Genomic DNA, 22,461 nt, shown 5'->3' on the forward strand with positions numbered 1-22,461 from the left:
CCTTTTCCCTCAAGGGAGGCAGTCACAGGCCAAGTCTCCTCCCTATGGGGGTGGGGGGAGGGGAGACCTCGGTGACCCACGTGACGATGCGCATTCCCCCGGCCTCCCCGACCGACCCCAGCCAGTTCGGTCACCGCAACCAATTAAGTCTGTAAGCGGGAGCGAGGAAGGTTTGTTAAAAATGTCACGCTGGCCAACTTGTGAGCCACGGGTCTGTCCCTACCCCGCCATCCCCCTGCCCCTCCCCCTCCCTCCACCATTGCCCAGAGCGGGAGCGGGGCGGGCCCAGGGAGCGCGCGGGTGGGTGGAGCGCGACTGCCGCTTCGCGGGGCCTTAAGGGCGCAAGGTGCGCGCCCCTTGGTCGGCTAGCGGCCACACGCGGGAAGCCCCGCCCCCTCCCCGCCCATCGCCCCGCCCCTCCTTCAGCCCCGCCCACAGCCCATGCCCCGCCTCCTGCCCCGCCCCCCTCCCCCCGCCCGGGCCGCCCCCCCCACCGCCCGGCGCCCGAGCTGCAGGAAGGAGCTGCCAGCTCTAGCCGGGCTTGCCTCAGCGCGCGGATCTGCACCATGCCCCGCATAGATGCAGATCTGAAGCTGGACTTTAAGGATGTCCTGCTCCGACCCAAGCGAAGCAGCCTCAGGAGCCGAGCCGAGGTGGGCCCCTTCGAGAGCCGCAGTGAGGGTGGGATTTGTTTTCCGCGTAGCTGGGGTGGGGAGGACGGTGGGAGGAGGAGGGATGTGCTAACCCAGCCGGCTTTTCCGTGTGTCTCTTGGTGGATGGGAGGCTGACCCCCTTGGCCCTCCCCATCTGCCGAGAGAGGGGAAAGCCGGCTGGTTCCCCGCCAGGACTTGAGGTGTCTTTAAGGGACCCACCTCCGGCGTAAAATTCTAAATACGTCCGGCTGAGTGGGCTGGGGGAAGTACACAGTAGGCTATAGACCACAGAGGAACAAAGATCAAGTGGCCAGCCGATTTGGAAAGAATGGGAGGGTGGCTGGAGGGGTGCACGTAGGGCAGAAGTGACAAGAGTGGAGCCCAAGTGTAAAGGAGAGGACGACAGCGACGAAGAGCTTTGTGATTTTGGCATTGTCCCTTAGTGCGGAGAACCGACTGCCGCGTTAGTATCAGCTCCGGCAATGGAATTTTTTAAAAAAACGCCTGAAAAACAGGCAGATTCCAGAGCGGCAAAAGTTCAGGGTTTACTTTCCACGTTTCAGTGACCTTGCTGGGAGTGAGGCTGGGGACGCGTGCCTGGCGCCACTCTACTTACTGGACAGCTGTAGGGAGGCAGAAAACACCCCAGCACAGGTGCGAGGGTGAGAGGCAGATTGGACCCCCTGGGCAGTTTGGCTGGTTCTGTGTCCGTGAGATCGAAGACTGGCTATGGCCCCGAGTGAGAGGGAAGGTGCTGCCCCGGCTGGGGCTGAGGAAGGTCACAGCCTGAAGGATAAACTAGTTGCACGGAAGGAGTCCCCTGGAGGAGGGTGTGCCGGTGACCGTGGCTTTGCCTGGCTTCTGAGAGCTGGAGAAGGAGGTGAGACAGTGACTCCGTGTGGAGGTGGGGTCCGCAGGAGTAAACAGGAGGAGGCCAAGCCAGCACACTCTTCCAAAGGCTCCGCTCCACGAGACCATAAATAAATCCTCTTGCAAGAACTCTGCTGCCCGCCTGTGCCTGTGCCCGGGCCCAACCGCAGCGCCTGGGGTTGCCAGCCGAGGGCTTGTTTGGATTAAAGACATGTCCTGTTTTAGCCGGTGACCAGAACAAGACACCTCAAGCAGGAGGGTTGGCAGCCGGACCCAGAGACCCGTAGAGGGTGGGTCTGGACAGGACTGCAGGAGGCCGGGAATGGCTAGCCCTTATCACCCTAGATGGGACCACCCTCTTCCTGTCCTTCCTCGTGTCCTTAAAGGTGCTAAAAGAGTGGCCGACTTTTGAAAGAAAAACAAATGGTTTGGGTGATAGGTAGCCACTGCCTAAGGCCGGAACAAGACAGGAGGTGGGGCTTCTGGGCAGACAGATAAAGTGGTGGCCTCAACATTCTTTCAGTATTTGTTCAGAATCCACTTAGGAGAGAGAAACTTATTAAGCCAAATGGGTGTTTAAAACAAGGATATATTGTACGTATTTTCTGAGCCAGAAAGGATCTGGAGAAGGTAGAACATGTAGAATTTAGGTAATAGAATGAATTACTCTTTTCCAGAGAATAGTATGATGTCCTGCATCATTTGGTTTCATATACTTTGAGCCGATTGAAACTGTTAATGTCCCAGCTTCCAATGGCACCTTGCAATCTACGTGTCCACATTGCAGTGAGAACTCTGTGCCCTTGGGAAATGTTTTCACAGTTCCATTTCTGTGGGAGTTTGCCAGCTCTGGGCATGGAAACCTAAGTTAACTGGATTGCCTTTCCAGTTGGTTCCCCTAATAGCGTAGGTGCCTGGCTCATTGTGTCCCACAATCTGCCTGCTTTAGTTGATGTTGAGGGATCTAGTTAGCCCTAGACCTAAGCAGGCTTCCAATCCCCTCTCGGTGTTTTCTCAGTTTGCTTGTGGATGCCTGAAATGTCTTACAGGGAGTTAAAAACTTTTCGTTGTGCCATCAGATACAAGCCTAAAATGTGTGCCCCCCTGCATGCAAATTGAAAACAAATTTGAAAGTGGTAAATGACAGTCTTTGAACCTAACCAGAGAGCAGAGCTGAATGGAGCCAGGAGAGAAAACATACCCTGTAAGGGCAGAGTCTGGCTCTGGGAAGGGAGTTTCGACTCTTGACAAGATTTATCACAGCGACGGTTTTTTGCTAAGAGCCAGGCCTGGTGTTGGATATCAGCCAGTGAGCAGAAAATGGAGAGAGAGGCAGAATGATCACCCACTTAGATGTTCTAGTATTCCGGTAAGGGCATTTCCGCAAACGTAAACATAAAATGAAGTTGAGGTCAGCTCCCAGCGGCAAAGGGTCCAGGTGGAGGTGGCCCAGGTGGCCTTCCTGTGATTGTGCCAGACGGGCAGTCGTCTCTCAGCTGTCCACTCTTTGCATTCACACACATCTTCACAAGCCCCTGGTACAGGAGAATAAAGTCCCACAGGGCTCCTTGGGGACGGTTGGGTAATCCATTCAAAGGAAGTCACGTGTAAGCACAAACTTTGGCTTCATCTGATGCACGGGGGACATCCAGACATTCCTTGACTCCCCGAGCAGTTCTTCCTGAGAACCCATTTCTGGCTCAGATGTCCCCCCTGAGCCCTTAAGCTAGGGTAAGATTTAAAAAAAAAAAAGAACAAAAACCAAATTCACTAACACAGCCATAGCTTTGGAAGTCAGGCCATGAGGAAATTTGCAGTAGAGAATTGGCCACTTGTCCTAAGACAGAGAAGACACGACACAATGAGAAGAATTCAGTCTTCTTTTAAAACTCTCTAGTGATTTTTTTCACCAGTGGTCCAGGGAGAGGCAGATCGGCTCCAGAAAGGTCTGGTCAACCCTCAGGGGTCCACTGCACGTTGGCCCGCAGGGGATCAGAGCACGGCAGTGGAGAGGATATTCGGCTGGGAGCAAGCTGACCTGAATTTTAGCTCAGGCTGTGCACTACTTTGTCTTCAGTACCTTGGCGCTATGTTCGTTTCACAGGGCAGCTGTAACAAAGTACCAGAAAACGAGGTGGCTTACACAATAGAAATGTATTGTCTCCCGCTCCAGGAGGCGAGGAGCCGCAGATCAGAATGTCCAGGGGCTGGATCCTTCTGAGTGCTGTGAAGGAGAGTCTGTGGCATTTCTCTCTCCTATTTTTCTGGTTGTTTGCACACAATCTTGGGTGTTCCTTGGCTCATAGATGCATAGTTCCTATCTCCGCCTTCATCTTTACATGATGTTCTCCCTCTCTGTGTGTGTCTGTGTCCAAATTTTCCCATTTTGAGAACACCAGGCATGTTGGGATGGGGGCCCTGTTGTGCTGACCTCATCTTACCTTGATTGTCGGCGAAGACCTTATTACGGATCTTTTATCCTTTCGGGAGACACAGCTCAAACCATAGCAGCCTCTATGAAATTAGAGGGTGTGAGTAGAATTGTTCTTAATGGATGCTTCAGAATCACCTAAGGAGACACTCCAAAATACACATACTGTCTCCAGCACAAAGGTTCTCAGTAAGTTTGGAGCGGCTTGAGCATATGTGTTTTGGAAATCCTCCTGTGCTGATTCTCGTGTGCACACAGACGCTGGGCTAACCGCTGGGGTCTTTTCCATTTGGAGAACCCCGCGGCTGTCTGGTAATGTACAGCCGCCCGAGCTTCTCGAAATCCTGGCAGCTGGTGGCGAAGCCTGCAAGGGGCAGAACTCATCCACAGAGCTGGGCTGGGGCTCACCAAGCATTGCCCTGAGAAAGGCTGGGGGCCAAGCTACAATAACATTCTTACTTCTTGGTCAGACATTAATTTATTCCACACTTTTGAAGCCACTCTCTAGAACTATAAAGATAAGAGGGGGGGGGGGGTGCCTGGGTGGCTCCGTCGGTTAAGCATCCGACTTCAGCTCAGGTCAGGTTCTTGTGGTTCATGAGTTCGAGCCCCGCGTCGGGCTCTGTGCCTCAGCTCAGGGCATGGAGCCTGCTTCGGATTTTGTGTGTGTCTCTCTCTCTCTCTGCCCCTCCCCCGCTTGCACTGTGTCTCTCTGTCTCTCAAAAATGAATAAACGTTAAAAAAAAAAAAAGATAAGAGGGATTGTCCCTGTACACTTACCATTTATAGGTGAGACGGGCAATAGATCCTTTATTTAATAAGAGCATTGTTTAAACAGTACCACCTATAGATCTAGGCAAAAGGGGCCCTGCCCCACACCCCACCTCTGCTCCCTTATACCCTCCTCACTGGACAGGGCCAGAGGGCCATGCCTTTTCATGAAGGCCGTGTTCCAGGGACTCACAGTCCTGGATTTCCTTGCCTAGATGACTGCAGGCTAATTCCAAGGCTTGCAAAGAAGGGCCCCTTCCCAGGCTGTGTTTTCCCAGGGACCTGCCGTGATGCAGGTGTGCTCAACTCCAACCTCAGGCAGTGGCCAGGCGGCAGCTGTTTGGGAGAATGGATGTGTGTGTGCATGGAGCTTCGTGTGCAGACTGGAGGGTCTGTGTGTGCACATCAAGATTTGGGTGGGACGAGAAGAGGGTGTGGACCGGAGGCCAGGGGCTCGCTCCCCATGACACGATGTTCTGGTACTTTCCAGGTCATTAATGTTTGTCAAGTTTGGAGGATAGGACACAATGTAGAAGGCTTATGCTTATGTAGAAGCCTGTTAGCTCGATCATAACGTTGAGATATTTAGGAATGTGGTAGGTTGGTCTCCATTCGTGCCTTTTTTTTTTTTTAATTTTTTTTAACGTTTATTCATTTTTGAGAGTGAGAGACACAGAGCATGAGCAGGGGAGGGGGAGAGAGAGAGGGAGACACAGAATCCGAAGCAGGCCCCAGGCTCTGAGTTGTCAGCATGGAGCCCGACGCGGGGCTCGAACTCACGAACCACGAGAACCTGACCTGAGCTGAAGTCAGATGCTTAACCGACGGAGCCACCCAGGCGCCCCTCCATTCGTGCTTTTGGCCCCCAAATGTTGGGCTGTGGGACTGACTTTGATGAAGGTGTGTTTAAAGGGCAGGAGAAACATGCATTTTTGAGGTGGGGGAGGGATAGTTCATTACTTTGTGTTCCCTGCAAATCAGGCTTAGCACAGTGGGAATTTGGAGGTGCTGTAGTTGGTACATTGACCAACTGTGGCAGATTAAATACCAAGTTTTGTTCCCAGGAGGCTGGAATATTTAAAATATCTATTTTAGTGAACAACAGGTGTATTTTGGGGGGAGGTGTCTTTTTATTTGTGTGGGTAAGATCAGGGAAGATTAGTTAAAACATTTTTTAGGGGTGCCTGGGTAGCTCAGTTGAGCACCTGACTTCAGCTCAGGTCATGGTCTCGCGGTTCGTGAGTTCGAGCCCTGCCTTGGGCTCTGTGCTGACAGTTCTCTCTCTCAAAAATAAAATAAACATTAAGAAAAATTTTGAAAATTCATAATATTAGTTTCAGATGTACAATATGGTAATTCAACAATCCCATACATCACCTGGTGCTCATCATAGCAAGTGCACTCCTAATCCCCATCACCTGTTTAACCCATCCCCCCTCCCGCCTCCCCTCTGGGAACCATCAGTTTGTTCTCCAGAGTTAAGAGTCTGTTTCTTGGTTTGCCGCTCTCTCTCTCTCTCTCTCTCTCCCATTTTCCTTTGTTCATTTGTTTTGTTTCTTAAATTCCTGAGATGAGTGAAATCATGTCTTTCTCTTACTGTCTTATTCACTCAGCATAATACATGTTGTTGCACGTGGCAAGATTTCGTTCTTTTATACGGCTGAATAATATTCCCTTGTGTATATGAACCACATCTTCTTTGTCCATTCATCAGCTGAGGGGCAGTCGGGCTGTTTCCATAGTTTGGCTGTTGTAAATAACCGCTGTTGCAAACACTGGGGCGCGGGTATCCCTTTGAATTAGTGTTTTTGTATTTTTTTTGGGTAAATACTCAACAGTGCAATTGCTGAATCTTTGGTGGTTCTATTTTTAGCTTTTGAGGCAGCTCCTCACTGTTTTTCAGAGTGGCTGCACCCGTTCACATTCCCATCAGCAGTGCAGGAGGGTTCCTTTTTCTCCACATCCTCACCAACATCTGTTGTTTCTTGTCTTTTTCAGTTTAGCCTTTCTGACAGGTGTGAGGCGATATCTCATTGTAGTTCTGATTTGTATTTCCCTGATAGTGAGCGATGATGAGCATCTTTTCATGTGTCTCTCGGCCATCCGTATGTCTTCTTTAGGAAAATGTCTATTCGGGCGCTCTGCCCATTTTTAATTGGATTATTCATTGTATGGGTGTCGGGTTGTATAAGTTCTTTATGGATTTTGGATACTAACCCTTTATCGAATATGTCACTTGCAAATCTCTTCTTCCATTCCCTAGGTCGCCTTTTAGTTTTGTCGATTGTTTCCTTCGCTCTGCAGAGGCTTTTTATTTTGTACTCCCCGTATGTACTCCCAATAGTTTATTTTTACTTGGGGAAGACAGTTTTCTTTCTCATTCTTAGAATTAAGGATTGCATGGAATCTACCATAGGAAGACGAAAAATAAGGGCAGGAGTTCACCGTCAAGGTTGATCTTTTTCCAGGGAGGGCTCTGTTTTTTCCATACTGCTGATAGGTTTTGGGGTGCCGAGAAAAGCCCATTGCGAGCTCGGCTGGGTTCAGAGTGTGCCTGCCCTCCCCGTGAGTCTTGGGAGGAGTATGAGTGATTTGAGACCAAGGAATTCGGATTATTTGAAGCCTGCCAAGCCAGAATGGTGGAGTGCCATTAGCACAGAGGGTTGCAATTAATAGACCCCTTCGGTTATCTCTCAGAATGTAGATCTAACTTGCTTCGCTGAAGTCCAGCCAAGGGTCATAATGAAGGAAGTAGAGAAAGCCATAAGCTGCCTCACCTGTCAGGAAGTTCCTGCGTCTCATTTCCCCTCAGCTTTGCCGTTTAAGGCCGGTGCAGACATAGGACACCATTCACCCAGGAAGCCTTCTGGGAGCTGTGTAGAGAGCAAGCACGAAAGGCCAAGTGACGTGTCCCATGGTGTTTTTTGACATGTTGATTGCAAAGTGAAAGTTGCCTTAGGGACAGACACCTGGGGGGCTCCGTCGGTTAAGCAGTTAAGCGTCAGACTCTTGGTTTCAGCGCAGGTCATGATCTCCTGGTTTGTGAGTTCGAGCCCCACACTGAACTCTGTGCTGACAATGCAGAGCCTGCTTGGGATTCTCTCTCCCCTCTCTCTTCCCCTCCCCTACTTGTTCTCTCTCTCTCTCTCTCTCTCTCTCTCTCTCAGTAAATGAATAAACTTAAAAAAAAGTTGCCTCAAATGAAAAGGGGTAAGAGAAGGAACTAGACCAACAGTGGTAAGGAATGATTATTGCTGATCTATTCAATGATTAATGGCTGATATATTCATATATGTATATGTTATTGGTGATCTATCCAGGATTGATGTAGGTTGAAATCACTTCAGAGACCAGAGATCCACCCCTGTGTGTCTCCTGCCAGTTCTCCTGGGGAAGCACCTGCTTTCAGGATGATCCTGGGTCCCTCACGGTCCAGCCCAGGGGACAAACAGTGCTGAGTAGGTACGACAGGAAATATAACGCAAGATACCCGAACTCAGCTGAGATGCCACGTGAGATGTGGAGGCACCCTAGGGATTGGCAACAGTGAAAAGGGGCTTCGGAAGGGGAGGAGGTGATGTTCCTGAGATCACTCCCTGACAGCTGGAACCGAGGCCACGCAGGCCGAGGCAGAGGCGAGGCATTCTGGGAGAACGGCGCTGACTGCATACAGGCCCTCCTCCCTTGTTCCGCACGGTCCTGCACTTTCCCACTCAGTTTCTCCATTGGCTGAACCCGGCCAGAAACCAACCTGGGCATCGGAGCCTGCAGGGGCGGGGGGTGACCTTCCCGTGGTAAGAGGGGGGCGGGAAAAGGGTGAAGAATAAACCTGTGAACAGGCAGGTCTCGGATCTGCCTGGGACAAAGAAGGGGTTCTGACTCTTAGCTCTTGGTGCGTGCCTAGCAGACTTTTGCTGCGCCCACCATCCTGGCTTACTTGCCCTGGATCCCCGACCGCTGGGGCTGGGTTAGACACCACGACGCCCGGAAGTTGGAGTGACAGAAGAATCGGAGGGCCCTCCCTCCACCATTTGCGCGTCAAAGGAACAAGTGTGTGTTTCCTTAGACACCTGGCTCCCTGTACTTCCTCTCAGCTCTTTGAAGGATGCTCAGAATTACAAAGCAAGCTGAGAAGGTTGACAGGTTAAGGGATTCATGGTTTGCAGCTCGCTGTGGGTGAATTTGGAGTGTCTGCTTCTCTCGGTGGGTGAGAATTAAAGGGAAAGTCATGCCTGGCAGGGAAGGGTGGAGCGGATTTTCCCAGAAGGGGAATGGTCCCTCCGGTGCCTGGAAGTGGGGAAATGTAGCATGTGCGTGGGTGTTTAGGGCCAGGATGGATGGGGCTGGGGGCGGAAGGTGGCAGGCAGTGGGTTGGGAGCAAAGCTGAAGGAGAGAGCTTCCGATTCTGAGGTTTGGATCGATGGCGGGCCACCAGTGGCTTGTACTGCGTTGGCTTTGTCCCTGGATGACCACCTATTACTCTGACTCCTCAGGAGCTCTCCTGTTTTGGGGCCACGTGGCTCAGCCCCTAAGAGACCAACGGACCGAGGGACACGCACTTGCTTTTTGTTGTTCGCCCTTGCTCCAAACTCTAGAAGTTGTTCACGGATCACTTGATGAGCACATCGTTTCTGTTTCCCTTTTTGCCAACTAGGTGGATCTTGAGCGTACCTTCACGTTTCGGAACTCGAAGCAGACCTACTCGGGGATCCCCATCATTGTGGCCAACATGGACACCGTGGGGACATTCGAGATGGCAGCAGTGATGTCACAGGTAGGATGACTCTACTGCTCACCCTGGACAGGTGGTCAGGAGCCCAGCCCGGACTCGCTCAGACACAAAGAAGAGGAGAAAACTGAGACATTCCGGATCATTTACTGTGGCCAAACTATTCGGTTCTGAGTCTGATGGCTGCCGGGAGGTACTTCTTTTCTTTTCTGTCGGAAGACAGAGTCTGGACTTGGCGTTCAAGGAGATGGCTTGGGTCTGCACCCGTTTCTTCCTTGAAAATGCTCCTGGTAGTTTTAGAAACTAGAGATATTGTCAAGTGAGAGTAGTGTCGTGTTATAGAAGAGTGACCTTGCCTTTAAAATTAAGGCGGGGGGGGGCGCCTGGGTGGCGCAGTCGGTTAAGCGTCCGACTTCAGCCAGGTCACGATCTCGCGGTCCGTGAGTTCTAGCCTCGCGTCGGGCTCTGGGCTGATGGCTCAGAGCCTGGAGCCTGTTTCCGATTCTGTGTCTCCCTCTCTCTCTGCCCCTCCCCCGTTCATGCTCTGTCTCTCTCTGTCCCAAAAATAAAATAAACGTTGAAAAAAAAAAATTTAAAAAAAAAAAAAAATTAAGGCGGGGGGCACCTGGGTAGCTCAGTTGGTTGAGCATCTTGACTTCGGCTCAGGTCACGATCTCACAGTTCATGAGTTCAAGCCCCACATGGGGCTCTCTGCTGTCAGCCTGTCAGCGCAGAGCCCGCTTAGGATCCTCTGTCCCCTCTCCCTCGGCCCCTCCCCAGCTTGTGCTCTCCCAAAAAATAAGTAAATATTTACAAAAATAAAATAAATTAGGGCAGACCCGCCTTTGTATGCAGTCTGTGCAATAGCGTTTATTACCTAATTATGTACGAAACACTTATGGGGCACTGATGTGCCAGCCAGTGTATACAACGTGTGTAATGTTGTGACAGCTCCTCCCTGTGTGTTCCTTTTCCTGACGGGGAAACTGAGGCAGAGAGGAAGAAGAGAGGTCACTTGGCTCAGGGCATCCAGTCGGGTAGAGACAGAGCCAAGATTCAAACCCAGACTGACTCCTAAATAAGGGATTTGCCTCCCAACTCACACGGACAGGTAACAACCTAACAGACCTAACCACACAAGGTCCATTTTAGCCAGTTAACTAGTCTCATCTCCTATAGGGGAATAGTTAGTACCCAGGCCTTGGGAAAAATAAAAGAAAAGCCATTTGTGGGCAGGACCTTTGTCTCACGCGGCTACGTCCGAGATGCAACACACCTTATTCATCTGAGATGTGAAATGTTTGCTTCCGTCGTGCACAGAGTGTGTGTGTCTATTTCCATTGATAATGCCTGCCAAGGGAAAAGATAAATCCAATTAGTTGAAAGAGCTTCTCGCTGTGGGCAGCAAGCCAAACCTCAGGAGGTGTTAGGATTCATTATTAGCCAGTGATTAGAAGGAAGATTTTCAAACAAATTATGAATTTGGAAAGTGGAATCGGGGGTAGTCTGTCTGACTCCGTGATCAGTTCTATTCAGCCCCCACCGAGTTTCGACCCGGAGGCTAGTGAATTCATTGCTAAAGGAATTTGTTTTTGTTTTTTGTTTTTTTTTTCCTCCTTGTCTTTTCCTTGCCCTGCTCTGTGATCAGCCATTGCTACTAATGAATTATGTATTAGTATAAGAGTGGGTGGGATCAGGGAGCATTGAGTAATCCTGATTAATTATCAGATTACTAGTCCTTGAAGAACAGAGAGCCTGCTGTGCCCTGCCCGTTTTGACAGGAAGGAAGGACTCACCATTCTTGAGACAAGGTACGCTGAGAATACAGTGAAATAGCATACGCTGAAACCATGTGTGGATACTGTGAGCTTTCTCTTTCTAGGATCCACTGAGACAGTGTGAGTTAATAAAGCCATGGAATTTTAGAATGGGAAATTGTAGATGGGGAAGTCAACCCAGGGAAGTTAGGAGAGGGTCCTGACAGAGAAGGAACCCGAGCTCTGCAGTCAGATAGGCGTTTGATTCGGGCCTTTGCCCCCCTTTGGCCAAGCAGCTGTTAAATTCCTTAAGCTCCGTTTCTGTCCTCGAAGCCAGAATTTCTATATGAGGTTGCTCGAGGGGGTAAATGGCACGAAATGGTGTGCAGAGTGCTTGGGAGCAAAGTGTCGATGTTGGATCGGGTTAATAGTCCTAGATTGGGGATTGTAAGTTACAGAATTTCCTCCCTCCCGCCCTCACTCAAAAACACCAACAACCGCCCGTGTTTAGCAAGACATGTTTAGATCATGAATGCAAAGAAAAGCTTTCAGGTGTCAGTGGAGGTTCTTTTAGATTGGCTTAAGCGGCAGGTGGCCCTCCGGCGACCCTTAGGGGCAGGGCAGCTGCTGTCCTCAGCTCTGTGCCTGACTCAGGTGGTGGGTCTGGACAGGGTTCTGAGAACTCTTCCCTTTCCCTCCCTCCCCGGCCTCCAGGCAGGGCCTCCTGAGTCCGGAAGGCAGTGTTGTCCCATCGGATTAGAATGGAAAACGCGGTTTTGTGATTTCACTGGTCACACCTTGTCTGTTTTTGGCTCGTAGCATATTTAAAGCAAATCAAGCTGAACATCAGGAACGCCTAATGCTTCTGTGTTGTGGGGTCACCCCTGCCACTCGGAGGCAGGAGAGCTGACTCATTTGACTTCTTGCGCTGATGGTGCTGTTTTGTTCCCTAGCACTCCATGTTTACGGCAATTCATAAGCACTACGCCCTGGATGAATGGAAGCTCTTTGCTGCTAATCACCCAGAATGTCTGCCGGTAAGACTACACCCTGGTTATAAATTCCACTGCTTGCAGGGGGTGGGGAGACAGACTTCAGGGTGGTCGAGAGGATTTGACCTGCAGACAGACCTGCGGAGTCCTTAGAGCTCTGGGGAGAGGCGGTAGTGGGCCCCTGAACCTCCAGAACATTCCGCCGAGGGAAAAAGCCGGGCACGAAAATCTGTGTCTGTTTACATGAAATGGCAAACCAGGCCAGCCTACAGAGACAAAGTAGATTTTGGTGGTTGCCTAAGGCGGGCGGGGGGCGGGAATTTGAGGGTGAGGGCTAAAGCGTGTGGGAGCGACCGAGGTTCTGGGGTGACACGTGTTTTAAAATCGTGAGGGCGGATGCGTGACTCTGAATATGCCAGAAACTCTTGGACTGCACTCTCTAACGGGGTGAGCTGTGAGGTGTGTAATTATATCTCAATAAAGCTGTTATTAAAGAAAAAAAAAAGGCAGTTTGAAAATAAGGAAAATCCCTATTATTATGTAACGCACCTGACTTGGCACCTGGCACATCCCGAGCCAGTGCCAGCAGAGAAGTCTCTTGGCATTGGAGTCGCTCTCCCCTGCGATCAGATCATGTGTGATTGGAAAATGACTTCATACGGTGCTGCGTTTGAGCTTATTACGCTGCTCTCTTTTTCCCGTCCCTGGCTGTGCTGCATGGAGATTGTGGGTTCGCGAGAAGGTGGTTTGGGCGATACAATAATTCTGGCTTGCTGCCAGATGTTTTCATATTTTTCCCCACGTTGTGTTTGAATGAATTATAATTGTGCCACCTTCTTCCCTTCTCTGTAAGGAGTTAGGAGAGCAATGATTTTTTTTTTGGTCATACCTCTGACTCCTGTATGGGAGTTTCTGGCAACGTGTTCTAAGCTGGCACCCTGACCTTCGTGACCAACTGTGATCGTTTGACTTCCTACTCTGCCTCTGTGCCCCCCCCCCCACCACCACCAAATTAAAAGGCGAATTGAAAAGGGGAAAATGTCAAATGCTCGGTGACACGGAGACAAATGAACCAATGTTGAGTTTCACTTGCCAGACTTTAACAGCAACGAAAGGGAAAATGGGAAAGGCAGCCTTGCTCTCGTGGGAGGGATGGATGGGGCCGGAGCTGATCAGAATGTGAGCAGGAGCAGTGAAAACGGGTGTTGACGCAAAGAACGAGAATACACACGTTATCGAGTGACCGGGCTGTTTACGCTCAGTATCTGGGTTGTCACTACATTGTTGTGATTTGGGGGGAGCCACAAAGGCTATTCAGATAGGTCCCCCATCTGTGACTTCTGGCTTTAGAGAAGTGACATAAAATATAAAAGGAGAGATGCCGACTCCGGGCACAATCCCATGGCTTAGTGGCACTAAGGCATAAATGACTAAAAACAAATTTTTTTTTTCCCCCAAGGAGCAGATTTTTCACAGGAGCAGGGGGGTGGGTTGGAGAGCGTCGGTGCTGTGGAGGTTGGGGAAGAGGGTGTTCCCCGAGGGGCGTGCGGTGGCTCCAGATGTGAACAGGGACAGGTGCGGCTGGGAAGGATCATTTTAGGCTCATGGGTTCTTGCACCGTTTGAACGTTTTTCCCTTTTAATAGGAACCCCGAGTCTTGGAGCTCTTTGTGTAGGTTGCGACTTGCATGTTGTGAAATTATCGTATTGGGAGTAAAAATGAAAATAAGAAGGATGGGGCGCCTGGGTGGCTCAGTCGGGAAAGTGTCCAACGTCAGCTCAGGTGATCTCGTGGTTTGCGAGTTCGAGCCCCACGTCGGGCTCTGGGCTGGCAGGGTGGAGCCTGCTTGGGATTCTCTCTCTTCATCTGTCTGCCCCACCCTCCCCCCCACCTCTCTAAAAATAAATACGTAAACTTGAGAAAAAGAGAGAGGAAGGAGTTCTGTCAGAGGAGTTTGAGACATCTTCCCCCCCTCCTGCTTGCTATACAAGATGCTCAGTGACGGCCGCAGCTTCAGCAGGAGGAAGCCTGTGTTGACTGGCCACGTCTTAGTCTTCTGCTTCTCCTCATCTCCTAGAAGAGAGTTCACACCAGCAGCTCCACGGTTCAGAGTTCCACACGGCTTGAAGAAACCAAGGAAAAGCCAAGGACTAGGTTTCCTGAATAATTAGAAATGTAGTTACCCGAGGGGCGCCTGGGTGGCTCAGTAGGGTGGGCGCCCGACTTTGATCTCAGCTCAGACCGTGATCTCGCAGTTCGTGAGTTTGAGCCCCGAATCAGGCTCTCTGCTGTAGGCGCGGAGCCCGCTTTGGATCCTCTGCCCCCCTCTCTCTGTGCTTCTCCCCCACTGGCGCTTTCTCTCTCAAAAATAAACATTTAAAAAAAAATGTACTCACTGGAAGATTCTGTGGCCGAGGTTCAAGGTTAAGGATATATGCACTTTAATGGGGGGAAAGGTGACTGAAGCAAAGTGTAGTTAACCTAATGAATGGATCACGAGTCTCCCTTACCTCTGCTGTTGTATTTCTTTTTTTTTTTTTTTTAAACATTTATTCATTATTGAATCAGGGGAGGGGCAGAGAGTGGGGAGACACAGAATCCGAAGCAGGCTCCAGGCTCTGAGCGGTCAGCACAGAGCCTGAGGCGGGGCTCGAACTCACCAACCGGGAGATCATGACCTGAGCCGAAGTCGGACGCCCAACCGACTGAGCCACCCAGGCGCCCCTGCTGTTGTGTTTCTTGAGCAGATCTGCCGTGTGTGTATTTGACCTGGGTACACCTCGAAGAGTCACTGCACCGTCCTCAGCATAGGCGAGTGGGGGGGTGGGGGGCAGGGTCTGCCTTTGAATGCTACTTACTCCTCAGGCCTTGCGCTTCTCCGTGTGTTTTGGTACAGCACGTGGCCGTGAGTTCGGGCAGCGGGAAGAGCGATCTGGAAAAGATGAGCAGCATCTTGGAAGCCGTGCCGCAGGTCAAGTTTATCTGCCTGGACGTGGCCAATGGGTACTCAGAACATTTTGTGGAATTCGTGAAGCTGGTGCGTGCCAGATTCCCAGAACACACTATCATGGTAGGCATGGCGGAGGGCTCTCCGGGTGGGGGTGGGGTGGGGTGGGGAGCAGAGAGAGGCTTGCTCCGTGTGCGGGGCGGGGGGGGGGGGGCTGTGTCGGTGCTTTCTTGTTGAGACGAGTGGAGAATCCTCACGAAGAGGCGGCGGCGATGGAAGGTCTGCAGACTGGCTCCCCATAGAAAGTAAAATCCAGATCAACGTTACAGGGTGTTGGCTTTTTGTCTCTGCTAAATGTTATCAAATGTTTCTTACCGTGTGTGCCCCTTGAACAAAGGTCTTCTGTGACCCTCTTTACTTAAGGAGTTTATTTTTAAAAAATGAGAACAATGAGAGAGGGGCCCGAGCGGCTCAGTCGGTGAAGCGTCCGACTCTTGATTTTAGCTCAGGCCGTGATCTCGTGGTTCGTGAGCTCGAGCCCCGCATCAGGCTCCACACTAACAGTGCGGAGCCTGCTTAAGAGTCTCTCTCTACCCTTCCTTGCTTGCGTGGGCATGCTCTCTCTTTCTCTAAATAACATTAAAAAAACAAAAACAAAAACAATGAAACTGGGGTTAGGTTGCAACCTTTTTTTTTTTTTTTTCAACGTTTATTTTTGGGACAGAGAGAGACAGAGCATGAACGGGGGAGGGGGAGGGGCAGAGAGAGAGAGGGAGACACAGAATCGGAAACAGGCTCCAGGCTCCGAGCCATCAGCCCAGAGCCCGACGCGGGACTCGAACTCCCGGACCGCGGGACCGCGAGATCGTGACCTGGCTGAAGTCGGACGCTTAACCGACTGCGCCACCCAGGCGCCCCATGGTTGCAACCTTTTTAGGTCATCTGTACCCCTCTCCTAATTTTCCAGTGGAAAATTCTACCAGAGCAATTGAAGTGCCTCATGGGAACAGTAAGTAGCCAGCCGGTTGGAGTTTTGCTTTGTCTACGACCCTTATTCTCGACTTTGCCTGTCTTTTGTGTCCCTTCCTAATTAGGAGCACCTTCGCTGGTCAGAAAGTGTGTTTGTGGTTGCCAGCAAAGGTGGATTGACCGAAAAAGGGACCGGAGGCTCTTGAGTTGAAATTGGGCTTTAGGAAAATCTGTGTCGTAATTGAGCGTGTCTTTACTGTCTTAGGTAACATGACGATTACAGAGCGGCCACTAGGTAATTTCCCTGTGTCTCCGTTGTTTTAAACTCTGAATTTTATTTCTCCTCGTATCTCGGCATCGTAAGGAAGTTGGCACCCAGGAATTATTTCTGTTAGTGGAGTTAAATCTGTTAAGAATTGACAAGGATTTTTAAATGTGTATTTTCATGCTTTCCAATTACAGGAGAAGAAAGAATCAAGAGTTGCCCCAAGGCCGATCAGCAGTACAGTAGGAGAAGTTGGGTGGGAGACTGAAAAATTCATTTTACCCTCCCTAATAGTGCTGCGGTGTCATTGCTTTCTTCCCTAACGGTAATACTGCTTATTGAATACCTAGTAGGTTTCAGAAAGTTCACATCTGTTCTTTCTCTTCTGTTAAGAGTGGGAACTGCTATCCCAGATGTATCCCAGATGAGGAATCTTAGGCTCTGATCTGCTCATACACTTGGAGTTTTCACAAGGTCATACCAATGTGGAACAGTTAAGCTGGGGTTTGAAGCCGGGTCTGTTGGTGTCTAATATCTGGTGTCCTGAGGCTCTTCTGTGGTGACAGCCATCGGTGGTAACTTTTGCTCACGCAAGAGCGAGTAGAAGGCTGGACTCCCGGGACTGCGGAAGCCCCAGCCCTTCAGCTGAGACCTGGTAGCCCTAAACAGTATGGGGTATTAAATGTAGATTGTGTGAAACACTGCCTGCGTGGCAGGAGAAAGAGCGTGACAAATATGTGTTGAGGAGACCTTTGTTCATTCCTTGTGGAGAGAAGAAGATTGGGCATTCCTTAGGTTTCTGCTTTGACGTGGTGGTGTGGTCTAGATCGTTCCAGATCTTTGCAGGTCACCTCCAGTGTGTCAGTTGCGCTGGGGATAGAAGCGACTGATAAACCTGGGACGTCGTCCTTTACCTCCACTGGCAGGAGAGTTCCGAAGGGTCAGGCATGAGAAATGACACGGATTTAGTAAGGCGACTCAGTGGTTCCCCTTTCTTTCTCTTTAGTAATCCTTGCCTTAAATTGTGAAATATGACATACCTACAGAAAAGTGCTTAGAATCTGAGTGTTTCATAAATAGTCCTAGCCTAAGCAAGCCTTCCAGTGTATCTACGCCCAGAAGCCCCTACTCCCACCCAAGAGGGTTGTACCCGCCCCCCGGACTCTAGTGATCTCTTCCTTCCTTGCATGTCTCTGGTCTCACCACCACTGATCTCTTCTTGACACTGTTTAATCGTGCCTGGTTTTGCCCCTTGTGTAAGCGGTAACCCTGCCCGCATGGCTCTTGTGTCGTCTTTTGCTCCGTAGCATATGGAGACGCAGCCGCATGGTTTTATGGAAGCGGCAGGGCAGGTATGCTGTTCCTGCTGGAACAAATCCGTAGTTCTGTTTCCTACACGTCTCCCTTGCCCCTCCCCCTTGCTCTACTTTGCCGCTGGTTGTAACACCCTGAGAATCGCTGAGTGCCCCTGGAGTTGGTGGGAGCTCAGCCACCCTGGGGAAGTCACCTCACCTTCTGAGTCTCATTTTCCGCACCGACAAAAAGGAGGTCGAGGATAACAACAGCCAGAGAATGACGGAGGGGGTCACACGGCGTGGGGTTCACACACAGTTGTTTGTCGGTTGTGAGGACCGTTGGGGGCATATGCCCTGAGCACTGAGGTAGACGTGGAAGGTTGATAGGGAAGAAAACAGAAGGTGGGATGGGAAGATTATTTGTTTTTGTTTTAAGAAGGCAGAGAAAACATGTGCCCCTTCTTTCAAAAGGATATGTGATTGCAGAAATCAGTTGGGGGCTCCTGGGTGGCTCGGTCAGTTAAGTGTCCGACTTCGGCTCAGCTCACGATCTCAAGGTTCTTGAGTTCGAGCCCCGTGTTGGGCTCTGTGTTGGTGGTTCGGAGCCTGGAGCCTCCTTCAGATTCTGTGTCTCCCTCTCTCTCTCTCTCTCTCTCTCTCTGCCCCTCCCCTGCCTGCACTCTGTCTCTGTCTCTCTCTCTCTCTCTCTCTCTCTCTCTCTCTGTCGAAAATAAATAAACATTAAAAAAAAAAATAAATCAGTTGGAGCCCCAGAGCTTTCTATCCTGTGCTCCAGTGGGCTATGAGTTTTAGCTCACAGCTGGCCCTGCCGACAGCTGAGGCAAGCTACCCGCTGTGGAGCCCAGGGAGCCCGTGTTCCAGCCCTCAGGGTTGCAGACAAGGGGACAGGGGCAGTGCAGGAGGAGGGAGGCTGCCAATACAAGGGAAGGGGCAGTGTCACGAGTACAGAGCCCCAGGGTTGCTATGGGGATGAGGCTGGTGGGGGGAGAGACTGGCGCAGAGTTCCCACGGCCCTGTGGGCACCCACCACAAGCAAGTGCCCCTTTAGCATCTGCCGGTTGGCTCTGGGATGTGTTTTTATTGTTCTTGTTGGTTTCCCCAGCAATGAACGGGGGACGTTGGCAAGGTAGATGGTTATTTCTAAGGCCTTCTTTGCTTGCACTGACCCTTGAAATCTGCCATTCGTTTGGAAACCTCCAGGACTCTTAACACCCTTGGTTTGGGGAAGTGTAATTTCTCTCATGGCTTTTGGGTGCATTACCATTTGTCCAAGGTTTTGGAACTGAAGAGTCTGTAATATGGATGCTGAGTGTCATGATCGTTCCAATGCGGTGAACAGAAGAGGTACTCAGAAACGGTCTTGGTAGGGGTGCCTGGGTGGCTCGGTTGGTTAAGTGTCTGACTCTTGACTTCAGCTCAGGTCACGACACTTCATGAGAGCGAGCCCCGTGTTGGGCTGTGCACTCATAGCACGGAGCCTGTTTGGAATTCTCTCTCCCTCTCTCTCTGCCCCTCCCCTGCTTGTCTCTCTCAAAACAAAGATTAAAAAAGAAAAGAAGAAATGGTCTTGGTAGGGGCGCCTGGGTGGCTCAGTCGGTTAAGTGTCTGACTCTTGATTTCAGCTCAGGTCATGATCTCACCCTTCGCGAGATCGAGCCCCATGTCAGGCTTTGTGCTCACAGCACAGAGCCTGCTTGGGATTCTCTCTCCCGCTCTCTCTCTCTCTCTCTGCCCCTCCCCTGCTTGCACTCTCCCTCTCTCAAAATAAATAAATAAAGATTAGAAAAAAAAAAAAGAAAAGAAATGGTCTTGGTAGCAGCTGGCAGTTCAGGATGTGTGCATTCAGAGCAAGGGCTTATCTGTTGCTCCCTGTTTCCTGTGCGTTCCGGATTTATGTGCACACCCCTTTTCCTTGCCTTTCAGCTAAGGCACTCCCTGCCACTTGTAAGGAGGGAAAAAGCAGGGATTTTTAGAACACTTTGGCAGAGGAGGGTCCTGTAGAAGTGCTGGCTGTTAGAACGGTGTGGTAGGTCCTAGAACCATTTATTTGCCTGGTGGCTTCCAGAGAGGGAAGAGAACGATGCCTACCGGGTGCTGTAGAAAAAGGCACTGAGTGTGGATGAGACCCTGCTCTTGGAATCGTATCAAATCTTGGAGCATGGTTACGAGCACCTGCTCTTACTGACGTGAAACTCCATTTCAGAGAGATTAGGGAACTTTCTGAGGATCTCACAGCCAGCGCGAGGTGAGCCCGGGGTCCAGAGCCAAGCGGCCTGCCTCTGGGACCTGCGATCTTCCGGTTGTACCACACTGCCCGCCGGAAACCAAGCCCGCTGAAAAATGCTTTTGTGCTGGTGCCTCTTTCTGACTTTGTCCGGAGGAGGTAGGTCTGTGACACCTGACCCGTTCAGAGTAGACTGGAGACCTAGCTGCACGCCCCGGGGCAATGCCACGTTAGCCACCGTTGACCGGTGCCCAGGGAGCCGTGGGCACAGCCTCCTGGTTTCTGTGCATGGCCAGTGGCCCAGTTACCTGTCTGCATTCTTGCGGTGGCACTCACGGTCACCTCCTGAGCTGTCCCTCTTCCCGAAGAGGCGGACGCTCTTTAGAATTCCCTGCGGGTTGTCAGCCGTGGGCAGCCTTACTCGTTGAAGTACGAGAAGTGGTCATGGCTGACGGACCATAACCTCTCAGGCCGAGTTGCCTGGATGTCCTGTTTTTGCCGTCTTTCCGGAACTGTGGCGGAAGCCCACGCAGGGCCTCAGATCCAGGTGATGCCTGAGAGCCCCATAGCAAACTCGGTTTAATGTGCCGTGAAAGATGGTTATTGCCTTGATAGCGTCTCCTATTCCTGCTTCCACGGGTAGGTGTAGAGACACGTGCGAGTGCTTGGGAGAAGGTACTGGTATCAGCGTTCCATCACCTTCTATGGGAAGCTGGCAGGCCGTGGCTCCATGGGCCAAACCTGGCCTACGGCTCTTTGCAGGCCCCTGCCTTATCTCCTCCTAGAGAAAGGACTTTTCTTGGCAGAGGGCCTCAGAAGAGCCAGTCAAAACTGGGTAGAGAAGTTATTGTTTCATTTATTTCAAAAAGTTTTTTAACGTTTATTTTTGAGAGAGCGAGCACGAGAGTGGGGAGGGGCAGAGAGAGAGGGAGACCCAGAACCAGAAGCAGGTTCCAGGCTCCGAGCTGTCAGCACAGAGCCCGATGCGGGGCTCGAACTCACGAACCGTGAGATCGTGACCTGAGCCGAAGTCGGACGCTTAACCGACGGAGCCACCCAGGCGCCCCGAGAAGTTATTTTCTAGTAGGTACACACCTTCAGTTTGGGATGATGAAAAGTTGTAGGAACAGATGGTGGTGATGTCTGCACAGCAGTGTGAATGTATTCAGTGCCACTGAATTGTCTGCTTAAAAATAGCTAAAAATAGCTAAAAACAGTATTTTAGGTTACGTACATTTGACCACATTGAAGTCTTAAAAAGTAACAATATACAGAAACCATTCTTTTTTTTTTTAATGTTATTTATTTTATTTTTTTTTTAATTTTTTTTCAACGTTTATTTTATTTTTGGGACAGAGAGAGACAGAGCATGAACGGGGGAGGGGCAGAGAGAGAGGGAGACACAGAATCGGAAACAGGCTCCAGGCTCCGAGCCATCAGCCCAGAGCCTGACGCGGGGCTCGAACTCACGGACTGCGAGATCGTGACCTGGCTGAAGTCGGACGCTTAACCGACTGCGCCACCCAGGCGCCCCTGTTATTTATTTTTGAGAGAGAGAGAGAGAGAGAGAGAAAGAGAGCGTGCATGGGGAGGGGGAGAAAGAGAGAGTCCCAAACAGGCTTCGGGCTGTCAGTGCAGAGCCTGACACAGGGCTCGATTTCATGACTGTTGAGATCATGACCTGAGCGCAAGTCAAGAGTCGGACACTCAACCGACTGAGCCATCCAGGCACCCCAATACGGAAACCATTCTTATTTTATTTTATTTTATTTTATTTTAATTTATTTTATTTTATTTTATTTTATTTTAATTTATTTTATTTTATTTTATTTTATTTTAATTTATTTTATTTAATTTTAATTTATTTTATTTTATTTTAATTTATTTTATTTTATTTTAATGTATTTTATTTTAATATATTTTATTTTATTTATTTATTTATTTATTTATTTATTTATTTATTTATTTTAAGAAACCATTCTTAGGTGGAGGGACCAACATTTTACTGAGCACCAACTGAGAGCTGGGCTCTGTCTAGGAATTGAATAGAACTTTCTTTGTAAACCTTATCGTGACAGTACCAAGTGGGTGTGGTTAGTCCCGCTTCATAGCAGGATAAAGGGAGACTCAGAGTTACTTCTTAGTTACTTGGTAAGTGTGGGGCCCTAGTCTACCCCAGGTCTTTCTGAACTCATGCTGCCTTAGATCTCTGGGTCTGCAGGGAAGCTGGAAACATTAGGACAAAACAGTCTTGGTTTGGGTTTTTGCCCGAGGACCTCTCTAATCTTGTTGCTTTTCGCAGACTTTTCTCTGGGCCCCCATGCTTCTCCTTGACCCGGAGGGGCGGTGGTTGCTGGCAGAGCAGGGGTGGGGTCCTGGACGTGCTCAGCCTCCCCTAGGAGAGAGGTGCCTGGCGGCAATGGCCTGCCTGGTTTGGTGCCCCCTCCCCCAACCCCCCCCCCCCCCCCCCCGCCCCGGGAAGGTCCGGAACCTGTGCTTTGTCTCGAGTGCCAGGAGATGAGCATGTGCTGTGGATG

General features: G+C 50.4%; 1 protein-coding gene across 5 annotated transcripts in view; it reads left to right on the forward strand.

Annotated features, from left to right (window-relative positions):
- The first annotated feature begins 515 nt into the window (after positions 1 to 515).
- Positions 516 to 22,461, forward strand: part of GMPR (guanosine monophosphate reductase) — a 45,137-nt gene continuing 23,191 nt past the window's right edge. The window contains exons 1-5 of one of the 5 annotated variants that reach the window (XM_047101296.1): positions 565 to 653; positions 8,046 to 8,187; positions 9,380 to 9,499; positions 12,165 to 12,248; positions 15,100 to 15,273. In XM_047101296.1, the coding sequence (XP_046957252.1) occupies positions 9,455 to 9,499; positions 12,165 to 12,248; positions 15,100 to 15,273 (303 nt within the window). In that variant the 5' untranslated portion in view covers positions 565 to 653; positions 8,046 to 8,187; positions 9,380 to 9,454. Of the gene's footprint in view, positions 682 to 8,045; positions 8,188 to 9,379; positions 9,500 to 12,164; positions 12,249 to 15,099; positions 15,274 to 22,461 lie in introns of all 5 variants that reach the window. The other 4 variants (XM_047101297.1, XM_047101295.1, XM_047101294.1 and 1 more) reach the window with 4 other exon arrangements.

Source organism: Lynx rufus, unplaced genomic scaffold (assembly GCF_022079265.1).
Source record: "Lynx rufus isolate CCGP_SWC_20201006 ecotype Redwood Valley unplaced genomic scaffold, mLynRuf1.p SCAF_6, whole genome shotgun sequence".
Classification (NCBI taxonomy): domain Eukaryota; kingdom Metazoa; phylum Chordata; class Mammalia; order Carnivora; family Felidae; genus Lynx; species Lynx rufus.